Here is a 25,063-nt window from a genome sequence, read left to right on the forward strand (position 1 = left end):
ATAGCTTGGAGGTGGGTGTCTTTGAGATTCTGTTATTACTATCGTTCATTCATTGGAGTCTCTTGTGAATGTCTCGGCGAAGAGTAAGAATTTCAAATGGTATACTGCATACAATCTGATGCTAAATTGAACAATTTAATTCGAGACAGTTAAATCACTGTGATCTAATGTTAGGGTTCAACAACGATCTGTCCTAGTATCAGCATTCTTCTGGTCCAAATTTTAAAAAAGAGAAAGATAATTCTTTATAATAAAAAAAAAGAAAATACTGAGACAACTTATTATGTCAGGCAGCATTTCTACAAAGAGTGTTTAATGATGTAGGTCTTGAGATCCTTTTACAGAACTGACGGAGAAAAACAAGGTAGTCTGGGTATCAGGAAACTGTAGGGAAGGCAATGGAAGGCATAACAGAAAAAAGAATTCCTGTTATAGTCCAATAATGTAGCCTTTATGGGGCAGTTAACCATCTCTACAGCATGTTTTCAGTGTGCAGCTTTCCATTTTAGAACATCCAAGATGTCCTCCATATTCAAAGAAGAGGTTTTCCCTTTCACTACCATTGATCCTGCACCCTCACTCCATCCTCCTGCAATTATAATAGGAATGTGTTTCCCCTTATTATTATTAACTACCACCACATGACCTTCCTTACCCAGCACATAATTCTGCATAATTTCTGCCCACAACGGAGTCCAAACAACTTCTCTCTCTTCTCTCCCCTCCCCCCCCCAGCAGCTCACCACTTTCTGTGGGGATTGCATTGCTCTCTAAATGACTCCTTTGTCCATTTGTCCCTCACCACAATACCACAATTCAGGGCCCAATACTTAACCTGCAAGTCTTTTAGAGTAGTCATCTACTGTATCCATTACTCCCAAGACTGCCTCATCTACATCGGTAAAACTTTATGTAAACTAGGATACCTGACATAGAGTACTCTGTCAAAAAAGGTGGGTTTTCCCATCAGTACCCATATTAATTTAACTTCTAATTCCCATTCTGACATGTCTGTCCATGACCACCTAGTATTCTGTCTGAGCCACCCCCAATCTGATGACATGAGTGTTGATCTCTTTGCCTTCTCCCCCTCCATCCTCTCTTTTTCCTTTTCCCACTGGGTTTTCTTCTCACACCCCCTTCTCACCTGTGCATCACCATCCTCTGGTTCCCCTCCTCGTCTTTCTCCATGGTCCACTGTCCTGTCCTATCAGATTCTTTCTTCAACCCTTTACCTTCTACCTATCATCTCCCAGCTTCTTACTTCGCACGCACACATCTTTCCCCTTACCTGGTTTCCCCTATCACCTGCCAGCCTATACTCTGTCTCTCCTCTTGCTGTCCCCTCCCCCCCCCATTTTATTCTACTTCTGCCCCCTTCCTTTCCAGTCTTGATAATAAAGAGTTTCAGACCAAAAAGTCAAGTGTTTGTTCCTCTCCATAGTTGCTGCCAGACTTGCTGAGCTCCTCAGCAGTTTGTGCATGTTACTTAGATGCGGGAAATTTTGCATTATCTCATGTTTATGATTTGAAGCTCTTCCTTAAATTCTGTTTGTTCCACCCATTGTCCTCACATCACATTTGCTACCTATTCCAACCTGTTTCTCTTTATCATTTTTGATAGTGTCTCAGACTGGATACGTTAACTGTTTATCCTTCCCTTAATGCCATCTAACCTAGCTTCTGTTTATAGTTTTTTTTTAAGACTTATCGCCTTTTTGCTTTTCACATCATTAATAGCAATTCATTTTGCATGCCAAATGAGGGGCTATGTTCAAGAAAATTTTCCAATATATACTCCAGAAATAACGTGTACAAAGAGCTTGTTCATTCCTAATTGGAATTTTAGCTTTGTCAATGTAACTTGAAATGTGACTTTGTCATTTTTAATTCAGCTTTTAGCTTGGATGCTGAGCAACCAGACTATGATATGGACTCGGACGATGAAGCATTTGTGAATAAATTAAAGAAGAAAATGGACATCACTCCTTTACAATTTGAGGAGATGATTGATCGACTAGAAAAGGGCAGTGGTCAGCAGGTAAGAAATTGTATTTACTTCATCTGGCTGCATTTATGATGGCTTTGTTGTACTTTAATACAACATGCTTTTTAAATGATGAATTTTTGATATGTACTGTAAATTTTGACTTGAGATGCATGTATAATTTTGTCTTTTTGTCACGTGATTGGTTTAAGTTCAAAGTAAATTTACTACAGAAGTACATTTTTGTCACCATATCAAACCCCGAGATTCATTTTATTGCGGGCAATCACAGTAATTACAAGAAACACTATAGAATCAAAGAAAGACCACAACTAATAGGACGGACAAACAACCAATGTGCAAAAGACAACACACTTTGTAAAACAAAAGAAGAAAAATAATAATTATTATAATAAATATTGAGAACATGAAATGAAGAGTCCTAGAAAGTGAGTCGATAGCTTGTGGGAACGGGTGAGTGATGGAGCGACAAAAGTTGAGTTAAGTTATCCCCTCTGGTTCAAGAGCCTGATGGTTGAGGGGTAATTACTGTTCCTGAACCTGGTAGTGTGGGTCCTGAGGCTCTCTTACCACCTTCCAGATGGAAGCTGCAAGAAAAGAGCATGGCCGGGATGGTGGGTGTCCTTGATAATGGATGCTGCTTTCCCACAATGGTGCTTTGTGTAGATGTGCTCAGTTGTGGAGAGGCCTTTATTGTGATGGGCTGGGTAGTATTTGCTACTTTTTGTTGGCTCTTCTATTCAAGGGCATTGGTGTTTCCATCCCAGATCATGATGCAACCAGTCAATATCCTCTCTACCGCATCAGTAGAAGTTTACCTTACCACTTTTACATGACATAATACATAGGAGCAAACTCGGAATTCAGCCCAATAAATCTGCTCCACCATTTCATAATGCCTGATTTGAGGGGGATATTTCATAATCCCCCTCAATCTCATTCTACCTTCTGTCTATAACCTTTGACACCCTTTAAGAGTCTATCAACCTCTGTTTAAATATACCCAGTTACCTGGTCTCCACAGCCATCTGTGGTAATGAATTCCACAGATTTGCTTCTTTCTGTCTGAAGAAATTTCCTCATCAATGTTCTAAATGGACATCCCTGTATTCTGAGGCTGTGCCCTCTGGTCCTAGGCTTGCCCACTATTTATTGGAAACCCACCCCCCAACCCCACCCCCCAATTCTAAACTCCAGCGAATACCAGCCCTAAGCCATCAAATGCTCCTCCTGTGTTAACCCTTTCATTCTCAGAATTATTCCCGTGAACCACCTCTGGACCCCCTTCAATGAGAACACTTCCTTTCTTAGATAAGGGGCCCAAAGCTGCTCACAATATTCCAAATGCAGTCAGACCAATGCCTTTATAAAGCTTCAGCAGTACATCTTTGCTCTTAAATTTCAGATCTTGCTAAATGAATGCTAACATTGCATTTGTGTTCCTTACCACTGACCCATCTTAGGTCTTATTAACCCAACTTACAAGTTATCCTTCTGGGACTCCTGCACAAAGCCTCACAAATCTCTTTGCACTTTTGATTTTTGAATTTTCTCTCCAGTTTAAAAATAGTCTATGCCTTTAGTCCTTCTACCAAAGTGCATGACTGTGCACTACACCATATTGCATGACATACACCATATTCCATCTGCCACTTCTTTGCCTATTCTCCCAGTCTATCCAAGTCCTGCAGACTTCCTGCTTCTTCAACACTAACTGCCTCTCTGCGTATATTTGTATTTTCCATAAATTTGGCCACAAAACTATCAATCCAATCATCCAAATCATTGACATTTTACTTGATAACCAACCAGAAAAGGCCTTTTTTTCCACTCTGTCTCCTGGCAGTCAGCCACTATTCTTCCCATGCTAGTACCTTTCCTGTAATACCATAGGTAGTTATCTTATTAAAACAGCTTTATGTGCGACACCTTGTCAAAAACCTTTTGAAAATACAAGTAAGCAACATCCACTGTTGTCTTTGTCTATGCTTGCTATTTCCTCTCAAGAATTTAAACAGATTTGTCAGGCAGGCTTTCCCTTTAAGGAAAACCATGCTGGCTTTGCATACTTTATCATGTGCCTCCAACTACCCTGATATCTCATCCTTAATGGACTCCAACATCTTCCCAACCATTTTAGTCAAGCTAACTGGCCTAAAGTTTCCTTTCTTCTGCTTGCCTTCCTCCCTAAAAGAGTGGAGTGACATTACCAATCATCTGCAACTATTTCAGAGTCTCGTGATTCTTGGAAGATTACTAATGTCTCCACAATCTCCTTAGCTACCTCCTTCAGAACCCTGGTGTGTAGTCCTTCTAGTCCACGTGACTTAGCTACCTTCAGACCTTTCAGCTTCCCAAGCACCTTCTCCTTAGAAATAGCAACTACACTCACTTCTCTTCCTTGACACTCAAATTTCTGGCATAGCGCCTTCCACAGTGAAAACTGGCACAAAATACTTAAGTTCAACTGCCATTTCTTTGTCCCCAATTACTCACTCTCAGCATCATTTTCCAGTGGTCCTATATCCACTCTTGTCTCTCAAGAAGTATGAAAATATTTTTGGTATCTACTTTTATATTTTTGACTATTTTACCTTCATATTTCATACCTTCGTACTTTCTCTCCTTATGGCTGTTCTAGTTGCCTTCTGTTGGTTTTAAGAATCTTCCTAATCATATAACTTCCTGCTAATTTTTGCTATATTACATGCCCTTTCTTTTCCTTTTGTGCTGTCTTTGGCTTCTCTTGCCAGCCATGGTTGCCTCATCTTCCCTTTAGAATGCTACTTCATCTTTGGGATGTATCTATCATCTCCTTGATCTTGCTGACATTGATTAGTTGTTGTTATAGCACCACTCAGCCAGACTTTCATTATGCTGATTCACATCATCTTTGATTTGGCTAATTATTGGTTAATAATTTGATTAATTATTGGCAAACATAAATTGGAGGTGTGTTGAGCCTCATGTATTAAGTGAGTAGAGTTGGGGGGCTCCTTGCAGAGCTTTGTGGTGCACCTGTGCTGATGCATATATTACTCCCTAGCTTTGATGGATGCATTTTTCATTTTAGCATAAAGTTACATAAAGTCTGATGTTTGAATTTGATTAGTTTATATGAAATTTTAATTATTTTGTTAGTTGGTAACTCTTCAGGAGGCAAAGTTGCTGTTGAAAGAGGACGACGATCTGATCTGGGAAGTGTACGAGTATTGGATTCGGAAAAGGAAAAGCTGTCGAGGTTGTTCACTTATTCCAACAGTAAAACAGGAAAAGCGGGATGGTTCCAGTACCAATGATCCTTACGTGGCATTCAGAAGAAGAACTGAGAAGATGCAAACTCGAAAGGTTTGTGAGATCTGACATATGAATCTTAACTATTATTTTGGGGAAGTCCAGTCCTTTTATTCTAAGTCTCTACTTGTATGACCAATGTTGCATGAAATGTGAGAACAAATTTTAGTTCTGGTTAAATACATGAAAATAAGTAATTACTCTTACATGGGCAGTATTTTATTAAGCATTACCACTTTGTAGTTGCAAGATATTAATGTTGATTACTGTCTTACACGTACATTACTTAGTGCTAGTACAAAGAAAAACTTCGGTTGACTTATTGTCATATTTTATACTTTAGAGAAGGCTAAAGTTTGCTCTTAAGTTCTTCTGCAATTCTGTAAAGTTCCTTGCATTGGAATCCAGGTAAACATAAAATAAATCTTAAGGCAAAAAAGGAAAATAATATAATTTTTATTTCAATAAACAAATGGATTTTTGTATTTTGTAGAATCGTAAAAATGATGAGGCCTCATATGAAAAGATGCTGAAGTTGCGAAGAGATCTTAGTCGAGCTGTAACAATCTTGGAGATGATTAAACGAAGAGAAAAAAGCAAAAGAGAATTGTTGCATCTAACATTAGAAATTGTTGAGAAAAGGTATATACAATCAATGTTTATTTGTACATATTATTTTGAGGGGTTTTGCCCACATAGCTCCTAAAATTAGTTAAATTTATATACAGGGAATGTTTTCTTTAAAGATGTGACATGTTGTATAGAATACAATAGAACGTTATTGTCATTGCTCAAGTTGAGATTGCAGTGCTACTTCAATCCGTGCAAAACGGGTATTTACAATGCAGCTTAATTTTTTAAAAATCCATATTTACATGCAACAGGTGATATTGATAGCTATAACATTCAAAGACCTTTGGCAAGCCAGGTTGTAGCGTTATTTAGCTGTACAACAGCCTTCGGGAAGAAGCTGTTTTTCAATCATACTACCTTGGCAAAGATGTTTCAGTATGTCCTACCAGGTGGCAGGAGATCAAACAGACAATGTCCATGATGGGAAGGGTCTTTAATGAACTTACGAGCGTGCTGTGGGCATGGAGAGTTGTAAATTGTCTCCAGGTCCAGTAGTTGAGTCCTAGTGATGTGCTGAGCCATCCTAATCACCTGTTGGAATGCTTTGTGATCTGTCTTGCTACAGCTAGAGATGGAAAATGCAGAGAAATAGTTATATGGTCGTCGTTTCAATTTAGTGTTATGCTAAAAATGTTGCTGTATTTTTTAAATGTGTACCACTACCATAATTTATAAATGAAAATTGTACAAAAATGGTTTGGAGATATCAAAGCTACAGCTGTACAAAATGTGAAAAGAAACTATTAATAAAGCCACAGAGTGTCATTTACTCCTTTTTTAGGCAATTTTCCTTTCCTGTCTCCCGACTTTGAAGTTGCATTGCATATTGTTAATTTAGTTTATTCACAGCTGACAAAGATATTGTGCTTTTATTTTGTTATGTTCTCCGGATTGAAATTGTTTTCATGCTTTTAGGCACAGTCTGGGTGATTTCAGTGGAGAGATTTTATCAGAGGTCATGGCACAGCGGCAGCATGTGAAGCCTACCTACACAGTGCCCATCACTCCAATATCTAATAGCAATCAGTTTAAACATCAAGAGTTTATGGAGATTAAGGAATTCAAAGTTAATAAGGTAAGAACTTATCATTGCATATATAAATAATGTAATGTTTTGTAATGCACAACAAGCTAACCTATCTCTATAGCCATCTCTATCAACTACACAGTTAAGATAAATGTTAATCATTTGGTTCTGCGGCATACTGGCACTGAAAATGGATCTAAGTTTGCATCTGACATTGGCAATAATTGAGAAAGGATAAATACACTTATTAACATGTTAATTTGTATATTTTTCTATTTATTTGGTTGGTTTCATCCATATGTCAGTGAGCTGTACATTTGTACGTGTATTCAGCAGTAGTTATAGAAGAAAATCCTGACTTGTATTTTTACTTGTATCAGTAAATATTAATTACATACTAACAATTAGATTATAAAATGTTAAACATTCTATGCTAATTATGTTGCAGCAGGAGAATGTGGAGATTGTACGACCCAAGAGGAAGTATGAAAAGAAAAAACACAAAATCTCGCAACCAATTCCTGCTGCACCCCAGCAATCAAGCCCTGCTGCACTGCCAGTCTTTAATGCAAAGGATATAAACCAGTATGACTTTCCCAGCTCTGATGAAGAGCCCTTCTCACAGGTCTGTATTGTGCTTCTTATTCAAATAATTCAAGGTCAGTTTCAGTGTCTGGTGCAGTAATGGTCTATGTTAAATTCCATCAAATTTAAGTGAGGGTGTATAGTTGTAATTCTAAGTGTTTTACATTTTGTGGCTCTAAATTTATAAAGTAAAATATCTCATAAAACTCAACACGAGTGAATCTGCAGATGCTGGAAATAAAAACACAAAACGCTGGCAGAACTCAGCAGGCCAGACAGCATCTATGGGAGGAGGTACACTCCTGATGAAGGGTTTCGGCCCGAAACGTTGTCACTACCTCCTCCCATAGATGCTGTCTGGCCTGCTGAGTTCTGCCAGCATTTTGTGTTTTTATCTCATAAAACTGTTGGTTCTGAATGCATCTATCAGCAATGATTCCATTATAAATGTGGATGGAGAAACTACTCTACATTACAGGATTGGTTAATGGTGAATATTTTTCCTCATGATTCACAAGAAGAATCACAACAAATTCTTGGATTAAGAAATGAGGGGTCAGAGCTACTAGTATAATAACGGTGCAGGAATGTTAGTGTGGATTGTGGGTCACATTAGTTCACAGATAATAAAAGATAAATGGGAATAAATGTAACAGTGAAGGTTGAAAATGAAGTAACGTGAAGCTAAGTAAGAGTTGAGGGGTGAAGGAAAGGCAGATTTTTTTTTAAATAGTTTTATTTGTCCCATGTATATCAAAACAAAGTGAAATGTTTCGTTTGCGTCAACAGCCCACTAAATATGATTTGGTGACAGCCTCCAAGTGTTGCTATGCTTCTGGCACCAGTCTCTATGCCCACCACTTAATTAACCTTTGCTAATCTGTGAGTTTTTGCCACGGAGAAAACATACAAATCCTTACGGGCAGTGACAGGCGTTGAACTCCGATCACTGACTGCTGGCTCTGTAATAGTGTTGTACTAACCACTGCATTACTGTAGGCTGCTATTAAATGCTATGAAATAAGGGAGAAAAACAAGCCTATCGTAAGACAGAGAGAGAGGTATTGGACTGTCCACTGAAAAGGAACAGGAATGAAATTGTAGTGTGGGAAAATTTTATTGTTCAACCATTGGGTTAGAGAAAGTTTGGGAAGAGGCTAGAGGGAAAAGAGTGCAAGAAAAGAAACTGAGGATAGGGAAAGATCAAGTGTGCGGAAGTTAAGGAACTGTTAAAGTAGAGGGAGAACTTTGAAAATATTGATTAATATTCCATAAAATTGTAATATGATAAATTAAGCATTATTAAGGAGGTCATGTAAGGGAGGTTGATAAAGGTCAGCACAACATCATGGGTCAAAGAGCCCACACTTTTTTGTATGTCCTATGTGTATTGATGACATTATTTTTGTTTTAGAAAGTTTGGTAATAAGCCATTTGTGTCTAATGTTAAGTAGAAGTATATTCACAAACTTGCTGGTTCTGAAGACTAAAGTAATTTATTAATCAGGGGCTTATCAGGATTGAATATGGAAATCAGTGCATTTAGTGATTAAGAACTGGCCTGAAGTAACGTGGAAAAAGACCACAGTAAACCAATGCAGTAATACAGTGAAGTAGAAGAGAAATACTCATTACCTTGATCTATTGGAAAGAAATTACAATTGTGTGCTTTTTCCTTTTGACAAAGGTCCATTCTGCATCTTCAGAAGCAGAGGAAGAGAATGATCCAGATGGTCCTTTTGCTTTCCGAAGGAAAGCAGGGTGTCAGTACTATTCTGTAAGTGCCAAAAAATTGGATGCAGCCTTGAATAGACCTTTATTCAGATTAACTTTGTTTTGCTTGAAATGCCATGTTACTTTTAGTGGTTATGGTTCAATTGACAACAATTTAAGCATGAAGCACAAATTTTCTTGGATCAATATATTGGGTTTCTACAGTCTTTACACAATTTCTGTACCATGGCCTTTTTTTCCCGAGAATGTTTTCTGTTTTATCTATCAATATTTAATTGATATTAATATACTGAACCTTTGTTAAATCTAGTTGCTAATGCTAACTTCATAGACTCAGTTTTGTTATACTATATGGGTAATTAAATTACAACTTCTACTTTTGAACTTGCATAGCCCTGCAATAACTGAATGCATCCTTAAATTATTACACAAGCAAATTGCACTGCAACATTATTACATTTTACTACAGTGCCTTTGTCCATTCATCATGCTTTAATTACTGTGCTGTAATGTAAATTACTTAGTGATCTGGTATATGTCTGCTGGGAGCAAGTAAAGCAGGCAATTTGAGTAATACAGTAATTATTATTAAACAACTGCATTGTTTATTAAAGCTTTTGGTCACTGTACATAAGTATAAATCCCAGCAAATCTTTCAAGCTAAATATGTCCTAATTAGTTGAAATTACTATTCATAAAATTGCTATAAATTACCATTGATCAGAATTTTTAAAATAAGTTTGAAGTAACTACAAATCAAATAAAGCGGCATCTAGCATTTTTTTAAGAGAGTGCCTTTTAGAATAGTGAATTTGCTGCCCAGCTTGGCTTTCTCGTTAACATTTGGAATTGATGGGCAAAACATGTACTTATTTTATATAACAGTTTTTATAGTAAAAAGCTTGTTTGTATTTGAGAACAGTGAAAGTGTCAAATTTATTGCTCTTCAAATGTTCACAAAACCAAAGTTTCAATTTAATTTAAAGAATCATGTTTGATATCATGACTGAGCAGTCTCAGAACAAGACAGAATTTTTTTGTTACCAATCTTTTATGTTTAATCAGTGGAGACTCTCTGAAGATGAAAATAGTTAATGCAGTGTTTGAGAATGCAGATATTTTCCACAAAACTTCAAACTATGTTTAAATCTGAAATTGTTAAAATAACCTATATGTTGTTTTACATGACTTCATGGTGATTGGTGCAGTAAGACAGCTTAAATACAGTTGAAAGGAAAATGGGTTAGTGGGCGGGAAGTTGAATGCAATAATTTTAAGTAGGTTAACCATATTTTGTAATGCATTGTGAATGATTATAATAGCTCTGATTTTTCACAGGCCACTTTAGTGAGAAGATTTTTTCCATTGAAGCTTTGTATGCACTGCATAATTTAGAAGATTATGAATTTTAAATGGGGTTTATTTAAATAAAATACTCCTTATTATACCTTCTAACTTTTTTATAAAAAATAACAGTTGTGTTCACAGACCAGTGCTCATTGTTGCTCCTCTGCACAGCAGGTGGCAGCCTTACTGTCTCTTTAGCATTTTTTTAATGGACTGAGTTGCTAGCTCAGCACTCAACACAGCACAGGTGGAATGAGTGCAAAGGGCCGGCCAAATTCAAACCCAGGACTATTTGCCTCGAAGTCCAGTGTGGATGCCACTACACCACCAACTGGCTACCAGTGCTCGTAGCTTTGGAGAATTAGATTTGATGTGGATAGGCTTTTTCCATTGAGAGTAGGGGAAATCCAAACAAGAGGACATGAGTTGAGAGTTGGGGGCAAAAGTTTAAGGGTAACACGAGGGGGAATTTCTTTACTCAGAGGGTGGTAGCTGTGTGGAACGAGCTTCCAGTAGAAGTGGTAGCGACAGGTTTGGTATTGTCACTTAAAGTAAAATTGGATAGGTTATATGGACTGGGGAGGAATGGAGGGTTATGGGCTGAGTGCAAGTCAGTGGGACTAGGTGAGTAAGTGTTCAGCATGGACTAGAAGGGCCAAGATGGCCTGTTTCCGTGCTGTAATTGTTATATGGTTATAATTAAAAAGCAATCTATAATATATTTGTGTTTGACGTAAAGGAGTTACACAAACATTTGGTATTCTGTATATTGTAACAGGAAACCATCCAAAATGAGTCATTGAACTAAAAACTAGAAGCCACACAATATAGAAACATAGAAATTTTTGCATTGCTAGGAAAGTGTCATTTCTTAACTGTATCTTATTGCACTCTGGGTTAATTTGTTTTCTTGCTTGCAGCCTCGCTTGGACCAAACAGGCAGTTGGCCTTGGTGTAGTCCAGAAGAAGGAGGATTAGGAGATGTTCGTTATAGATACTGCCTCACTACGCTGACTGTTCCCAGGAGGTGTATTGGTTTTGCACGGAGGCGTGTTGGTCGAGGTGGAAGGTACATTAAAGACTTGTTTATTTTAATTTTTTAAGAGAAGTTCATGCTTTAATGGATGTTAAAATTAAATCTTTTATATAGCAATTTATTTAGTGGTTGAATTAAGTTGGTAGGCAGGTGGGAACTGGAGTGATAAGAGCTGAGGATGGGGCACTTGGTTTACAAGTCAATGCAGTGTGTAGTGAAACTGAGGATGGATGGGCAGATGATAGGGCAGAATTGCACTCAGTGAGATGAGGTGAAGTGTAAAATGGGAGCAAGTTTGAAAAAGGTGATGAATGCAGGACTGAAGATGTTATATTTGAATGTGCTTGTACTGTACTGAGCAAGTCTTGGGTACCCTAGATTTTTTTTAATATAAAGTTTGTTTTGGATGTTCTTCGTCTTTTGGATTTGTGTGTCAGTAGTAAAGAGAAAATTACATATTTCGAAGCATTCATTTTCCAAAACATTAAATGTTGAGAATTTTTTGTATTTCATTATAAAAAGGAACCTTTTAAGTAATAGAGCACTTTTCAAATGAAAACTTGATTCCTTGGTAGGTATGTAGCCTAGTGCATGTATGTGAAAACAAGGATGACAAACAGGTGCTAATCAATGACACAGAATTGAATGAACTAAATTGGACAACAGAAACAGGTGCAGAAGGAATCAACCTGGGCGAAGTGGAACCAAACTAAAAAGTGAGGGAGTGGCAGATGTACAGTTTAACTTTCAAGTAATCAGTTCTTACATTATAGCAAGAGTGAGCATAATAACAAGGCACAAGATGGTCATCCTACGCCAGTAAGATCTCTCCCAAGCAGAAATTTCATGGCTGGCAGGCAGGAGTTTTAAGATGTGCTGTCCATGCTCTTCTGAAATTGCACCTAAAAACCAAGGTTGAAGATCAGAAACAGTGGTTGGCCACAGAAATTGAGTGCAGCAGACAAGTGATACATCAAACTGGCATCCTTCTAAATCAGAAGTTGTTCAGCATTTTGAACTCTGAATTCACAGAAACCACTTGAACCCAAGTAGACACCTCTATAGTCTAGAGAAGTCTTGTTAGAAGTGGCCATCGTGGGAAGAATAGCTGCCAAAAAGCCATTTCTCCGAAGTGGAAACAAAGCCAAGAGACTCACTTGTGAACAAAAATACAAGCACTGGGATGCAGAATAATGGCAGCAAATGACTGATGAGTCAGAATTTTCAAGCAGGAGCGGTTTGTCCATAGAAGAACTGGAGAGCACTACATGGATGAATGTCTGCAGCCAACAGTGAAGTACAATAGAGGTTCCATGCAAGTTTAGGACTGCATTTCTGCAAATGGAGTTGGTGATCTGGCCAGAATTAATGGAATCCTCAATACTCAGAAGTACAAGCAGATTCCCGTCCATCGTGCAGTACCATCAGAGAGGTGTCTGACTGATCCCAGTTTCATTCTGCAGCAGGATAATGAATCCAAACACACAGCCAAGGTCAGAAGGAACTACCTTCAGCGAAAAGAAGAAAAAGTTCTGCATTAGATGGTACTCCATCCACAGAGCCATGATCTCAACATCATTGAGGCTGTATGGGATTACCTGGAGAGATGGAAGCAAGCAAGACAGCCAAAGTCTGCAGAAGAACTGTGGCAAGTTGCTTCGAACAACCAACCAGGCAATTTTCTTATAAAACTGCACAACGTCTTTGAAAGAATTGATACAATTTTAAAGGCAAAGGATGGTCACGCTAAATATTGATTTGTTTTGGTTTTTGTTTACTGTTTACTGCTCTTTATGATTTTTTTGATATTTAGAAACTTAATATTTTTGAGAACATCTTTACTGAATTTTTTTTTACATATGCCTGAGACCTTTGTGCAGTACTGTAGTATACGGAATAAAGTTGATGATCTTGTAGCATAGTTAGAGATTGTCAGTTATGATGTGGGCATTGCTGAGATGTGGCTGAAAGAAGATCATGGTTGGGTGCTTTAACATCCAAGGATACACTTTGTATCAAAAGGACAAGCAACTACCAAGTGGTGGCTCTATTGGTTTTTAAAAAAAAAAATCCTTAGATCAGGGGCTTCCAACCTATTTTGATGCCATGGGCCCCTACCATTAACTGAAAGGTCTGTGGACCCCAGGTTGAGAACCCCTGCCTTAGAAAAAAGTGATATAGGATCAGATGATATAGAACCCTTGTAGGTAGAGTTAAGAAACTGCAAGGGTAAAAAGACCCTGATGGGAGCTAAATACAGGTTTTCAAATAGTAGCTAGGATGTGATATATAAACTTCAACAGGAAAAGAGAAAAGGCATGTAAGAAGGACAGTATTGTGATGGCCATGGGGGAATTCAATATGCAGATACACTGGGAAAATCAGGATGATGCTGGATCCTGAGAGAGAGAATTTGTAGAATACCTATTACAGTGCCTTTTTAGCTTGTGGTTGACCCCAGTAGGTGAAAGACAGTCCTGGACTGGGTGTTGTGTAATAAACCAGATTTGATTAGGGAGCTTAAGGTAGGGAAACCTTGGGAGGCAGTGATCATAACATGATAGAATTCACCCTGCAGTATGAAAGTGGAGTAAAGGGAATTACAGGGGTAAGAGAGGAGCTGGCCAAAGTTGATTGGAATGAGACACTCACAGAGATGACAGCAGAACTGCAGTGCCTGGAATTCCTGGAAGCAATTCCAAAGGTACAGAAAACCCAAAGATGAAGTATTTTCTAAAGGGAGGATGAGGCAACTGGGTGACAAGGGAAGTCGAAGGCAGCATAAAAGCAAAAGAGGGGGTACATAATATAGGAAAAGTTAGTGGGAAGTTGAAGGATTAGGAAGCTTTTAAAAAACCAACAGAAGGCAACTTAAAGAAAAATTATTTGTGATGGTAACAAGTCTTGTAACAATATAAGAGGATGCTAAATTATTTTTCAGATATAGAAAGAGTAAAGAGGTGAGAGGACAGCTGGAAAAAGATGCTTATAGAGGTATAATGGGGGGACAAAGAAATAGGGACAAACTTTTTGCTCCAGTCTTCACTGTGGAAAGCTGAAAGGTCTTCAGGTAGATGGACCACATCGACTACACACTAAGGTTCTGAACGATGTGGCTGAAGAGATTGTGGAGACATTAATAATAATTTTCAAGAATTACTAAATTATGGAATGCCTCTGGGGGTCTTTAAAATTGCAAATGTCTCTCCATTCTTTGAGCAAGGAGGCAGAAGAAAGGAAATTATAGGCCAGTTAGCCTGACTGAAATGGTTAGGATTGTGGGGTCCGTTATTAAGGGTGAGGATTCAACGTGCTTGGAGGCAAATGATAAAGAATGCCAAAGTCAGCATGTTTTCCTTAGGCGAAATCTTGCCTGACGAATTTGTTAGAATTCTTTGAGGAAATAGGCAGGATGGACAAAGAGTTTGGATGTTTGTTTAGATTTTCAAAAGGCCTTTGTCAAGGTGCCACACACGAAGCTGCTTGACAAGATAAAAACCTATGATATGGATCGAAGATTGGTCAATTGGCAGGAGGCAAGGAGTCATAATGAAGTTTTTTCTAGTTGTTTGTCGGTGACTAGTAGTGTTCTACAGTGGCCTGTATTAGGACTACTTTTCACATTATACTGTATGTCAACGATTTGGTTGACAGAATTGATGGCTTTGTGGCCAAGTTTGTAGACAAAAACAAAACAAAGGTGGTGGGGCAGGTAATGTTGAGGAAGCAGGGAGAGTGGACAAAAGTAGCAAATGGAATGTAGTGAAGGGTATGGTTATGCATTTTAGTAGAAGGAATAAAGGCATAGACTATTTTCTAAATGGGGAGAAGATTCAAAAATCAGAGTTGCAATGGGACTTGGGAATCCTTGTGCAGGACTCTTTAAGAATTAATTTACAGGTCGAGTCGATGTTAAGGAAGGCAAGTGCAATGTTATCATTCATTATTATTTGATATTGCCTTGCAACCCTTAGCTATTGCTATTCAAGACTCCCCTAATATACTTTGTATTACCCATGGGAATGAGATGCACAAGTTATCACTATATGCAGATTGATTTGCTACTATATATCTCTAGTCCTGAGAAATCTGTTTCTGCTATAATATCCCTGATTGCTCAGTTTAGTATTTTTTCTGGCTACAAACTGAATCTTACTAAGAGTGAACTCTTTCCATTAAATATGCAGGTTCCAATTTAGAGATGTTCACCATTCAGATAGGTTACTGACTATTTTACTTAACTGGATGTTAAAGTTACTAAGAAACATAAGGACTTATTTAAGGTCACTATTTTACCTTTTAATTGATTAGGTCAGGGGTCGGCAACCCGCGGCTCCGGAGCCGCAGGCGACTCTTTCATCTCTGTGCTGCGGCTCCCCGTGGTTTGTTAGTTTTTGAAATGTAATTCGAAATTTGAAGATTATGGTGATCTCGTACAATCTAAATAAAACGTTGTGGCGACCCCATTTCCTGGCACATCCGAACTGGCTCACAATTAGCCACCGTTCCGGCTAAGGGAGATAGCCTATGGGGGTTTGTGAGTACGTGTCTTTTGGAGCATCCGCGCCCACGGGAGGCGGGTTGAGGGAGGCTTTAAAGCAAGGCTGTTTAGTTCGAATAAAGTTATCTTTGCAGTGTCGTTATTTTAGCACTGCGTGTAGCACACTGCTACAACGTGTTTTTTATCGCTGTTAATATACGTCACCACTGCCAGTGCCTGACACCCGCCGGTGCGCGATTTCTTTTAATTTTTCGATCCAAGGTAGGCTAACTATGGAGTAACCTTCAACCCAATGTCTTTTTTTCGGAGTTCAAAATGTTTTTGTTGCATGCAGAAATGTAATTTCGTTTTCTCTGCAGGAGTTCATCAGTTTCATAAATGCAACACATTATAGTTTGTTTATACATAGCATAAAGGCAAAAAAAACCCATTGTATGCAGTGTTATTTCATTTAAAATGTCAAATGGGTTTTGTGGCTCCCAGTGTTTTCTTTTCTGTGGGAAATGGGTCCATATGGCTCTTTCAGTGGTAAAGGTTGCTGACCCCTGGATTAGGTTAAACAAATGCTTACTAAATGGTCCCCATTGTCTTTATCATTGATTGGTTGAATAGTGCTGTTAAGGTGATTATTTTACCTAAATTTTTATACCTTATTTCAAACAGTACCAATTTTTATTCCTAAATCCTTTTTTGATACTGTTGACTCTTAAGATTTCTTCATATATATGACAAAATAAAAATCCTAGGTTAAGTAAAAAAATACCTACAGAAGTCTAAAAAGGATGGTGGTTTGGCATTACCAAATTTAAGATTCTACCATTGGGCAATTAATATCCAATATTTAATATTTTGGACACAGGATTTGGATATAACTCCAAGTCTACAATGGGTAAACCTTGAATGTAAATTTGTACAAGGGTTTTCATTAGTTTCTATTTTAGGAACTTCCCTTTGTTCTTTCTAAACTGAATAAACAAATGGTTAATCCAGTAATTAAATATACACTACGAATATGGTTTCAGTTTCATAAATTTTTTGGTTTGAATAAATTTATCCTATCAAGCCCAATTATATCTATTTTTTTTCCCCAACCCTCTGTTATGGATCGAGCCTTTTTGATTTTGAAAAGGACTGGAGTATAAAAGCAAGGATGTAATAGTGAGGCTTTATAAGGCATTGGTTTGACTGCACTTGGAATATTGTGAACTGTTTTGGGCCCTTATCTAAAAGATGTGCTGGCATTGGAGAGGGTCTAGGGGAGGATCATGAAAATTATTCTGGAAATCAAAGGGTTAATGTGAGTGTTTCATGGCACTGGGCCTGTACTTGCTGGAGTTTAGGAAGAGGTGGGGGATCTCATTGAAGCCTAATGAATATTGAAAGACCTAGAGTGGATGCGGAAAGGATGTTTCCTTTAGTGAATGAGTTTATGACCAGGGGCACAGCCTCCGAATAGAGGGACATCCATTTAGAACAGATAAGAGGAGATTTCTTTAGCCAGAGGGTGGTGAATCTGTGGAATTCGCTGCCATGGACAGCTGTGGAGGTGAAGTCATTGTGTTTGTTTAAAGCAGAGGTTGATAGGTTCTTGGTTAATTAGGGTGTCAAAGTTTACAAGGAGAAGGCAGAGAATGGGGCTGTGGCGTAACTATGCTCCATGTTTTATGGTTTCATCAGAGCAGTAGATCCATAAATTCAGTGCAGCTGTTGCCAGTATTTAGTAATGTATCATGTTTACAAAACAAATGAACAACTCCTAGCTATAGGAATATATATGATTGGAGAATCAGGAAAAATAGAAGTCTTATGGTAAAATTTAATTGTGGAATATCAACATACAACTGTAAATATTGTGCCTTGATTATCCTTTCTATGGCAGATGATGATGTGGTATCATTCATAAAATATTTTCTGATTGAGTAGAGAAGTCTTTTCTGTTTATGTGCCAAGATTTGTAAGCCATACTGTCATATTTCCTGATGTAATTTTGTAATTAAAGTTCACAAATTTCACGACACATACTGGTGATAATAAATCTGATTCAATCTTAATTGAGAGGGAAAAGTGCTATTTATCAATAAAACTAAACTGGAAAACAATTGATTTGGCAAAAAAACTATATGAATTAATCTATGATATAATTAGCTATTGTGGGTTACAAGTCAGAGAGCTATTTTTTTTACTCATTGCAGTGAATTCTTGAGTCAATTCACATGTACTGGGAAGGCTTGAAGTTTGCTGATGCTTTCCTTTTCTTCTATTGTAGAATTTTGTTGGACCGAGCGCACACAGGAAACGACGCTGTTCTTCATCAGTTGGATCCTGAGATACTCTCTTCCCCGCCCCATTCTCCATTTAACGAATTTGCCAATACCTCACAAATAAATACCTCGGATCATCCTTCTAGAGACCTCACTCAGATTCTAGCAAACATTAAGGCATGCCGATGGCGGCATTTCAGGCCCCGGTCACCAAATCTTCAGGACAATGATGGTGATGAACTCTCCACCCGAAAGCTGTATCGGGGTGTAAATCGAATCGTAACAGCACAACTTGGGACCCAGCCATGTAGTACCTCTGTCTCCAGCAAAAGCAGTGGCACTGGTTCAACACAGAATAGTGGTACGTGCTGTGATTACTCAAACAGTAATTTAATCAATAAAAATGTGATTGCAGTGCAATTCTGGAGCATGATATTACATTATCTTGGGAAAGCAATGGCTGGTTTAACCACAAATCTTTTATTTAGCCTACTTCAGAAGATGCCAATAAAGTTGTATGTGCATATAAATTGACTGTCACTACTTGGAAGTTTGAACATGTTTTACACGTGACAGTGCATTAAAAAGATGTGTATGAGAATACTGAATGAACTATAAACTGAAGATCTTCCTGTTATCTTTCACTTATCTATTTCTTGGCTTTAAAGCATATGGAAATTAAATTTTAGGTATTTTTTAAAATTTAAATGATTAATGCTATCCTCGTGAGTTGTCTGCTAGGTTTAAACCGTGCACTGAAGCAGCAGAAATTAATTAAACTTTTCCCCTGATGCAATCCACCCTTAAACTTTCTTTTTGTCATCTTTCTTTTAATGATTAATATGTTGCTTAAATAAAATGAAGGAAACCATTGTTGAAGGATCATCTAACTTGTTCATAAAAATGCAAGATGATTCGTATTTTCAAAATTACAAACTGCAGAATACCCTGGATGTGGATTGTTTAGTTGATAATAGTCACTGAAAGCACTTTCCTAGTATTGTGGAAACAGCCAAATAGATACATTATTGAACCAAAGAGACATCTGTGAGAATATTATCAAGTTATGATGGGAGAAGTTGTGTGCTATGCGTGTCTTGAGAATGTGACTCGAATGGATTAGAAGATAGGAAATTTCAATTTTGTGCATTGTCATCAACAACCTGAAATCCAGAATTTTACTTCAGATTGACCTATGCTCAAATCCAGTCCACTAAGAAGATGAGCATTCTCTCTGGTTTGCACATTCTCCACTTTCTCATGGGCTTATACCATTGACTGCTATTTAGGAACTTCTTACAGGAAATAATTGTTTGTGGCTGTGCAATAAAAATAATTTAATGGCTGGGTCTCGGGTGTATTTTTTAGCAAAGTATGGGAAACATTATTTCTAGCAACTATCTGGCATCAGTGATTCAAGTGTAATTCTTTGAAGTATAATCATCAAAATATTTACCCCACAGATGAGAGATTAAGGCTTTGCTTAGCTTTGCATTAGTAAAAAGGAGATCATCCTGTGATCAGGGGTATTCAACAATGTAAATGGGACAGATAGCATTTACACTGGGGTTCATATTTCTTTAGGATGAAGGGGGATTGAGAAGACCTGAAAATGAGGTAGGGGAAACCAAGTACCAGCAAATTGGAATCTTCCAAAGACGTGTTCCACATGCAAAAATGACAAAAGGAATGTGAGAAGCTTCTGACCCATAAATTTATCTTCATTTCTGTAAGAAATAACTAGTTATCCACAATCTATAAATTATGCCATAATAATGAAGGAAATAGGAACAGGAAATAAGAGATGCTTGTGCTTTTAAAGAAGCATTTGACTCTTGCGTAATAAAGCTAAATTAGGTCGAAGTGTTAGAGGAAGGAACATGGTAGTGTGGGAAAAGTACTCAGTACTGCACTGAAAGGCTTTTTTTTAATTGAATTAATCGAGAGTTAACTTCTAAATTGCAGAAGTGGGAATAAAGATAGGAGCAGAGAAAATGTTGAGGCTTTTAAAATGAAGAATTTTGGAGTAAATAGGGGAAGATTCTGCCTCATCAGGAAAGAGTGAGAAGGGAAGTGTGTTTCAATATTTCAGGAAGATGCAAAGGTGTGGGGAGAAAAGTGTGATGTTTTATTTGATTTGATAGTCCAAGCTTAATTACTGTTGAAGGCAGTGGAGGGCTGCCACCTTATATAGCTGCAATCATCTAGTGAAAGAGTTACCATTGTGCTATGAAATATATTCCAGGATTTAAATAGTGTTAATGAAGAATTAACAATGTAAGTTTTAAATTTTGTCACTTGGATTGGAATTTGCATGTTGTGCCTTGTCCCTGGTGTAGGGTGAGGAGCAACAGTATGGAATATCATAAAAGATGCTAACTACATTTTTGTAGTTCTATTGTTTAAACCATATTGGTATTTTTGTATAAACTTCCAAATTATCAATTGGTTCATTGGTTTGGGTCACTGTCATCTTATTGTTGGAGATGTGACACTGCTGGCAAGGCCAGTATTTATTGCCCATCCCTTATTGTCCTCGAGCGTGGTATTCTTGAACTGCTACAGTAAATTGGATGAACTTGCTCCCATGGGATTTTTGGAGGCAGCGTAAAAGGGTTTGAACCCAGCAACAAAGGAAGTATAGTGTGTACCTTGGAAAGGCAGACGTCTGCTGCCCTTGCCCTTGGTGGTAGAGGTCACAAGTATGAATAGTGTTATTTAAGTTGTTAGGTAGTATTACTGTACTTTGGAAATGACACACTGTAATATAGTGTTGGTGGGTGTGGTTAGTTCCTTGGGTAGTATATCTGGTCCCAAACAAGTGTAATGCTTTGTTCAGTGCAGTGTCAAGCTTCTTGAATGTCATTTGGGTTGTATTCTATCATACTCCTGACTTGTCCCTAGGTGATGGTAGAAAGTCTTTAGAATGTGAGTTGAGTTGCCTACTGAGATACTTGCCTTCTACCTATTTCTTTAAGCACGGTATTTTTGTACCTAGTACCGTTGAGTTCTTTTGTCACTGTTAAACCCCAGAATGTTTTTGGTAATGTCAGAGCTGAAAGTTAGACTCTCGCTTGTTGGAGAATGATCACTGCCTAGCTGGAACTAATGTTTTTTTTGTCTTTCATCAATTGCATCATGAAAGGGGAAGAAATGTCAGAATTGCAATAGAGGTTTAATTCTCTAATTCTAGCATACCAAAGGAAATCAACATTTACATCAGACTTCGGTGCTCTTAGAATAAGTACACATTGAAGCCAGGATTTGCATGGCTGATTTATTACATGTTTTTAAAGGGAGTGAATAAATGGTGAAGTTTTACCATTTACTCTAAATTTCAGTATTGAAGGGGTCCTGGAATACTATTCTATTGCCCTGTCAGATGTCCGAAATTCCAATGGAATGTTAAACCAAATTTCATTTACAGGTGGCTGGTTATTAATAATCCTGCTTTCAAGAGTAGGAAAGTCATCCTTCAATTCTGTCCCAATGTTTATCTCCACCAACAGTGTTGTTTTTGAGAGCCTGCATATTTTGTATATTACAAGCAGTGCCTACATCGAGTGCTTTATTGATTGTAAAGCACTTTGCAATATTGTTTTCTAAGCAGCAGTAATTAACTAGATTTAATTCCAAAACATTGAGCTGGACACTTGCGCAATTTTGTAATCAAAGGTGAAGAAAATAAAAGTTGAACTAGAATCTTGTGAAGAGTTTATAAATTACTTCTGAAGTATTTGATGTTCCTAAACCCAAGAATACTGCAGCAGAAAGTTTGTTACACATTTTCAATGCAGTTTCATTTCAGAAAGAAAATAGCTAATAGTCTTGAATGCAGGATATCCATAAATGTATAAAATAAATTTTTAAAGTTGGATGGCATCACGAAGCTTGCAATAGTCAAATTAATTCTAAAATAAAGTTAGATGACATTCTGAATTTCCATGACTATAGCCAGAGACCATGGAGGTTTACAGTTGGTATTTAAAGATTTTCCAGATTCCTGTGTGTTCTAACAATAACTGAAGAAATTATGTTGGAAAAAGCTGCACCTCCTTAACTATTGTCCTTAACTATTTATGGGTTTATTTTAATGCATGAAGCACCATAACTATCAATAACCAAATGTGCTATTTCTATTTCAAATGTAAAAAAAATGCTATAAATTACTCTTAATTTGGAGTACTTGAAATTGCTTTCTCAATTTCATTTTGTGAAATATATTACCCATGATCACAGAAGTTTTCAGGTTTGCAATGAATTGGTGCAACTTTCCTCAGTTGGAGTGGATCCATCTGAAATTAGGCTTAGGTAAAGCTGTTGTCCCATCTTGGAACTTGATTATATTCCATTAATCAAAAATATTTTTTGTTTTTATTCCTTTTTAATGTGAGTATTTTTATTACATTAAAAGCTTGAGCTGGGAATTGAGATGAGCATTCTTTTGAGTAAAATATGATATTTGCAGATTGATGTGCATACTAATGCCTTCGTAACTAACCTGAAAAGGTGTGCGGTGTGTGACATTTTAACTTCACCAGAATGACCAGTGATTTTTGTCAATTACTGAAAAGCCCCTGAAAAGATATGGGTTTTGTTTTTCTTAAACTTTGCAATCCTTCTCGTGAAGGTATTTTCATAGTTGTAGAATTTGAATTTGTCAGTGATTTTGTTCAATTCTGGTGTGCTGTTTAAAAGAGTACTTGTACTTGCATTTCTTGTTAGCCCTGAAGGTAGAGGCTGTAGATCTGGCAGGTGCTCTCAAAGTAGCCTTGGTGAATTTCAGCAGTACATTTCTTGTACTGTGCTTGTCACTGAGAAAATGTTTAGTATAGCGTTGTGCCCTGCTCCTTTTTGGAGATCAGACAAATGAGTATTCCATCTCAATTGTTTGTGATTGAGACAGAAGGTAACTTTTTTTTATAAACAAAAATATACATTCAAGGGATATGGGCTTTAGGCTAAGCCTGCATTTAGTTGTCTATCTCTAGCCCTTGAGATGTGATGGTAGTGAACTGCTATCTTGAATCAAGAGTTTGAGAATTTTGCTGTAACAGCTGTAAATGAATAGTGATATATTTCTAAGTCCAGGTTGTCAGTAGCATGGGCCACTTCTGGGTGGTAGTGTTCTTATACTGTTAAGCCTCTAGATCCTCTCCAATGCCACCACATCCTTTCTGAGATAACTGCTCACAATACTCCAAATGCAGCCTGATAAAGTCTCAGCATTGTATCCTTTTATATTTTAGCCCTTTCAAGATGAACGCTAACATTTGAATTTGCTTTCCTTACTACTGACTCAACTTGCAAGTTGACCTTTAGGGAATTGTGCTGTCCCTCTGCACTTCCGATTTCTGAATTTGCTCCCTGATTAGAAGATAGTCTACACCTTTATTCCTTCTACCACATTGCATGGCTATACACTTCACTACACTGTAGTAGTGGCTCATGAGATTGAATTTTTCCACGATTATAACTGAGTCCTCATTACAGGGTTATTAGTGCCTGGAAATTGTGAGCACATCTTTTTGAACAGCAGAGGAAGGAATCCACCAGTAGAGAGGCTCGTGATAAGTTGAAATGTTTGTGTATTTGTAAGGTGCTGTACTGCTGTTATGTTTGTGTTCTGGTTAAAATAGTGTTCAGTGGATTTTGGGAAATTTGTTCTCAATGGAATGAAATACTTGAAGGTTAAAATTTCAAAGAAAGGATATACGAGAACAATGAGTCCATCAAGAATTTTCTTTCTTGCAGAGGCAGTTGAGCTCAGAGTATTATAATTGCTGAACTGTTTCTATGCCAGTGTGTCATTCATGGCAGCCTTCAGGAAAAATTCTGAAGTAGGGTGAAGAGAATGGGAGAGTAACAAAGTCTTTTGGGTATTTCAGAAAGATGCAGTTGGAAACAATTTTTTAACATTAGTAATAGCAAAATGTTTCTTTGAGCATTGTGAAATGTTGGTAAGTAATTTTGCAGTATCTTGGTATTGAAAAGTGGGAGAGGTATCGCTGAAGGTATTATAGAAAGGCAGAGCAGCCTGAAAGGAAAAACAAAATTCAAGTCTTTGCCTCAGTTGCCAGACTTTTTCGAATCAGTGGATGACAATATATTAACCTTGACTTAGGTTGAAGTATTATTCTCACCAATTGATCAGGACCCACTTAACTAATTTTAGGATAGTTACTTAAGTTGTGATTAATTGGTTTACTGCTCACAACAAAATCAAAGGTACTCAATTTGTCAGCCCAAAATTAGAATATTCAAGTATAGAGATGAGATGTTGGTTTTGTTTTTACTGTGTATTTGGGGTTTTTTTTGGGCAATTTATACATAATGTTTTGTGAGCTATTACAAACTAGTAATGACAGATTTATAAATATTTGGTACTAACATTAAGTATCAGTGTTCATTTAATTGGATAAGAAAGTTCTGTATGTTGCTTAATAACATGAATGTTAAGCTAGTAATTTTTGGCTTTAAATATTTGAAGAAATAAGCTGCCAGACTATATATTCCTCTTTCAGTATTCTGGTTTAGTTTAAGGCTCGTTTGTTGTGCATGATATTTATATTTCCCAGGTTTGGGGGTGAATTTGGACTTGTTAGCAAATGTTTCTTTTTGTATAGAGAGTTGGGTT

The 25,063-nt window shown here is 37.4% G+C and overlaps 1 protein-coding gene across 3 annotated transcripts in view; it reads left to right on the forward strand.

Annotated features, from left to right (window-relative positions):
• Positions 1-25,063, forward strand: part of LOC132395410 (enhancer of polycomb homolog 1-like) — a 189,795-nt gene that overhangs the window by 140,221 nt on the left and 24,511 nt on the right. For all 3 annotated transcript variants that reach the window (XM_059971956.1, XM_059971955.1, XM_059971954.1), the window contains 8 exons: positions 1,896-2,041; positions 5,150-5,356; positions 5,796-5,944; positions 6,851-7,010; positions 7,411-7,587; positions 9,235-9,324; positions 11,549-11,697; positions 18,432-18,787. In XM_059971956.1, the coding sequence (XP_059827939.1) occupies positions 1,896-2,041; positions 5,150-5,356; positions 5,796-5,944; positions 6,851-7,010; positions 7,411-7,587; positions 9,235-9,324; positions 11,549-11,697; positions 18,432-18,787 (1,434 nt within the window). The remainder of the gene's footprint in view (positions 1-1,895; positions 2,042-5,149; positions 5,357-5,795; positions 5,945-6,850; positions 7,011-7,410; positions 7,588-9,234; positions 9,325-11,548; positions 11,698-18,431; positions 18,788-25,063) is intronic.

Source organism: Hypanus sabinus, chromosome 6, assembly GCF_030144855.1.
Source record: "Hypanus sabinus isolate sHypSab1 chromosome 6, sHypSab1.hap1, whole genome shotgun sequence".
Lineage (NCBI taxonomy): Eukaryota > Metazoa > Chordata > Chondrichthyes > Myliobatiformes > Dasyatidae > Hypanus > Hypanus sabinus.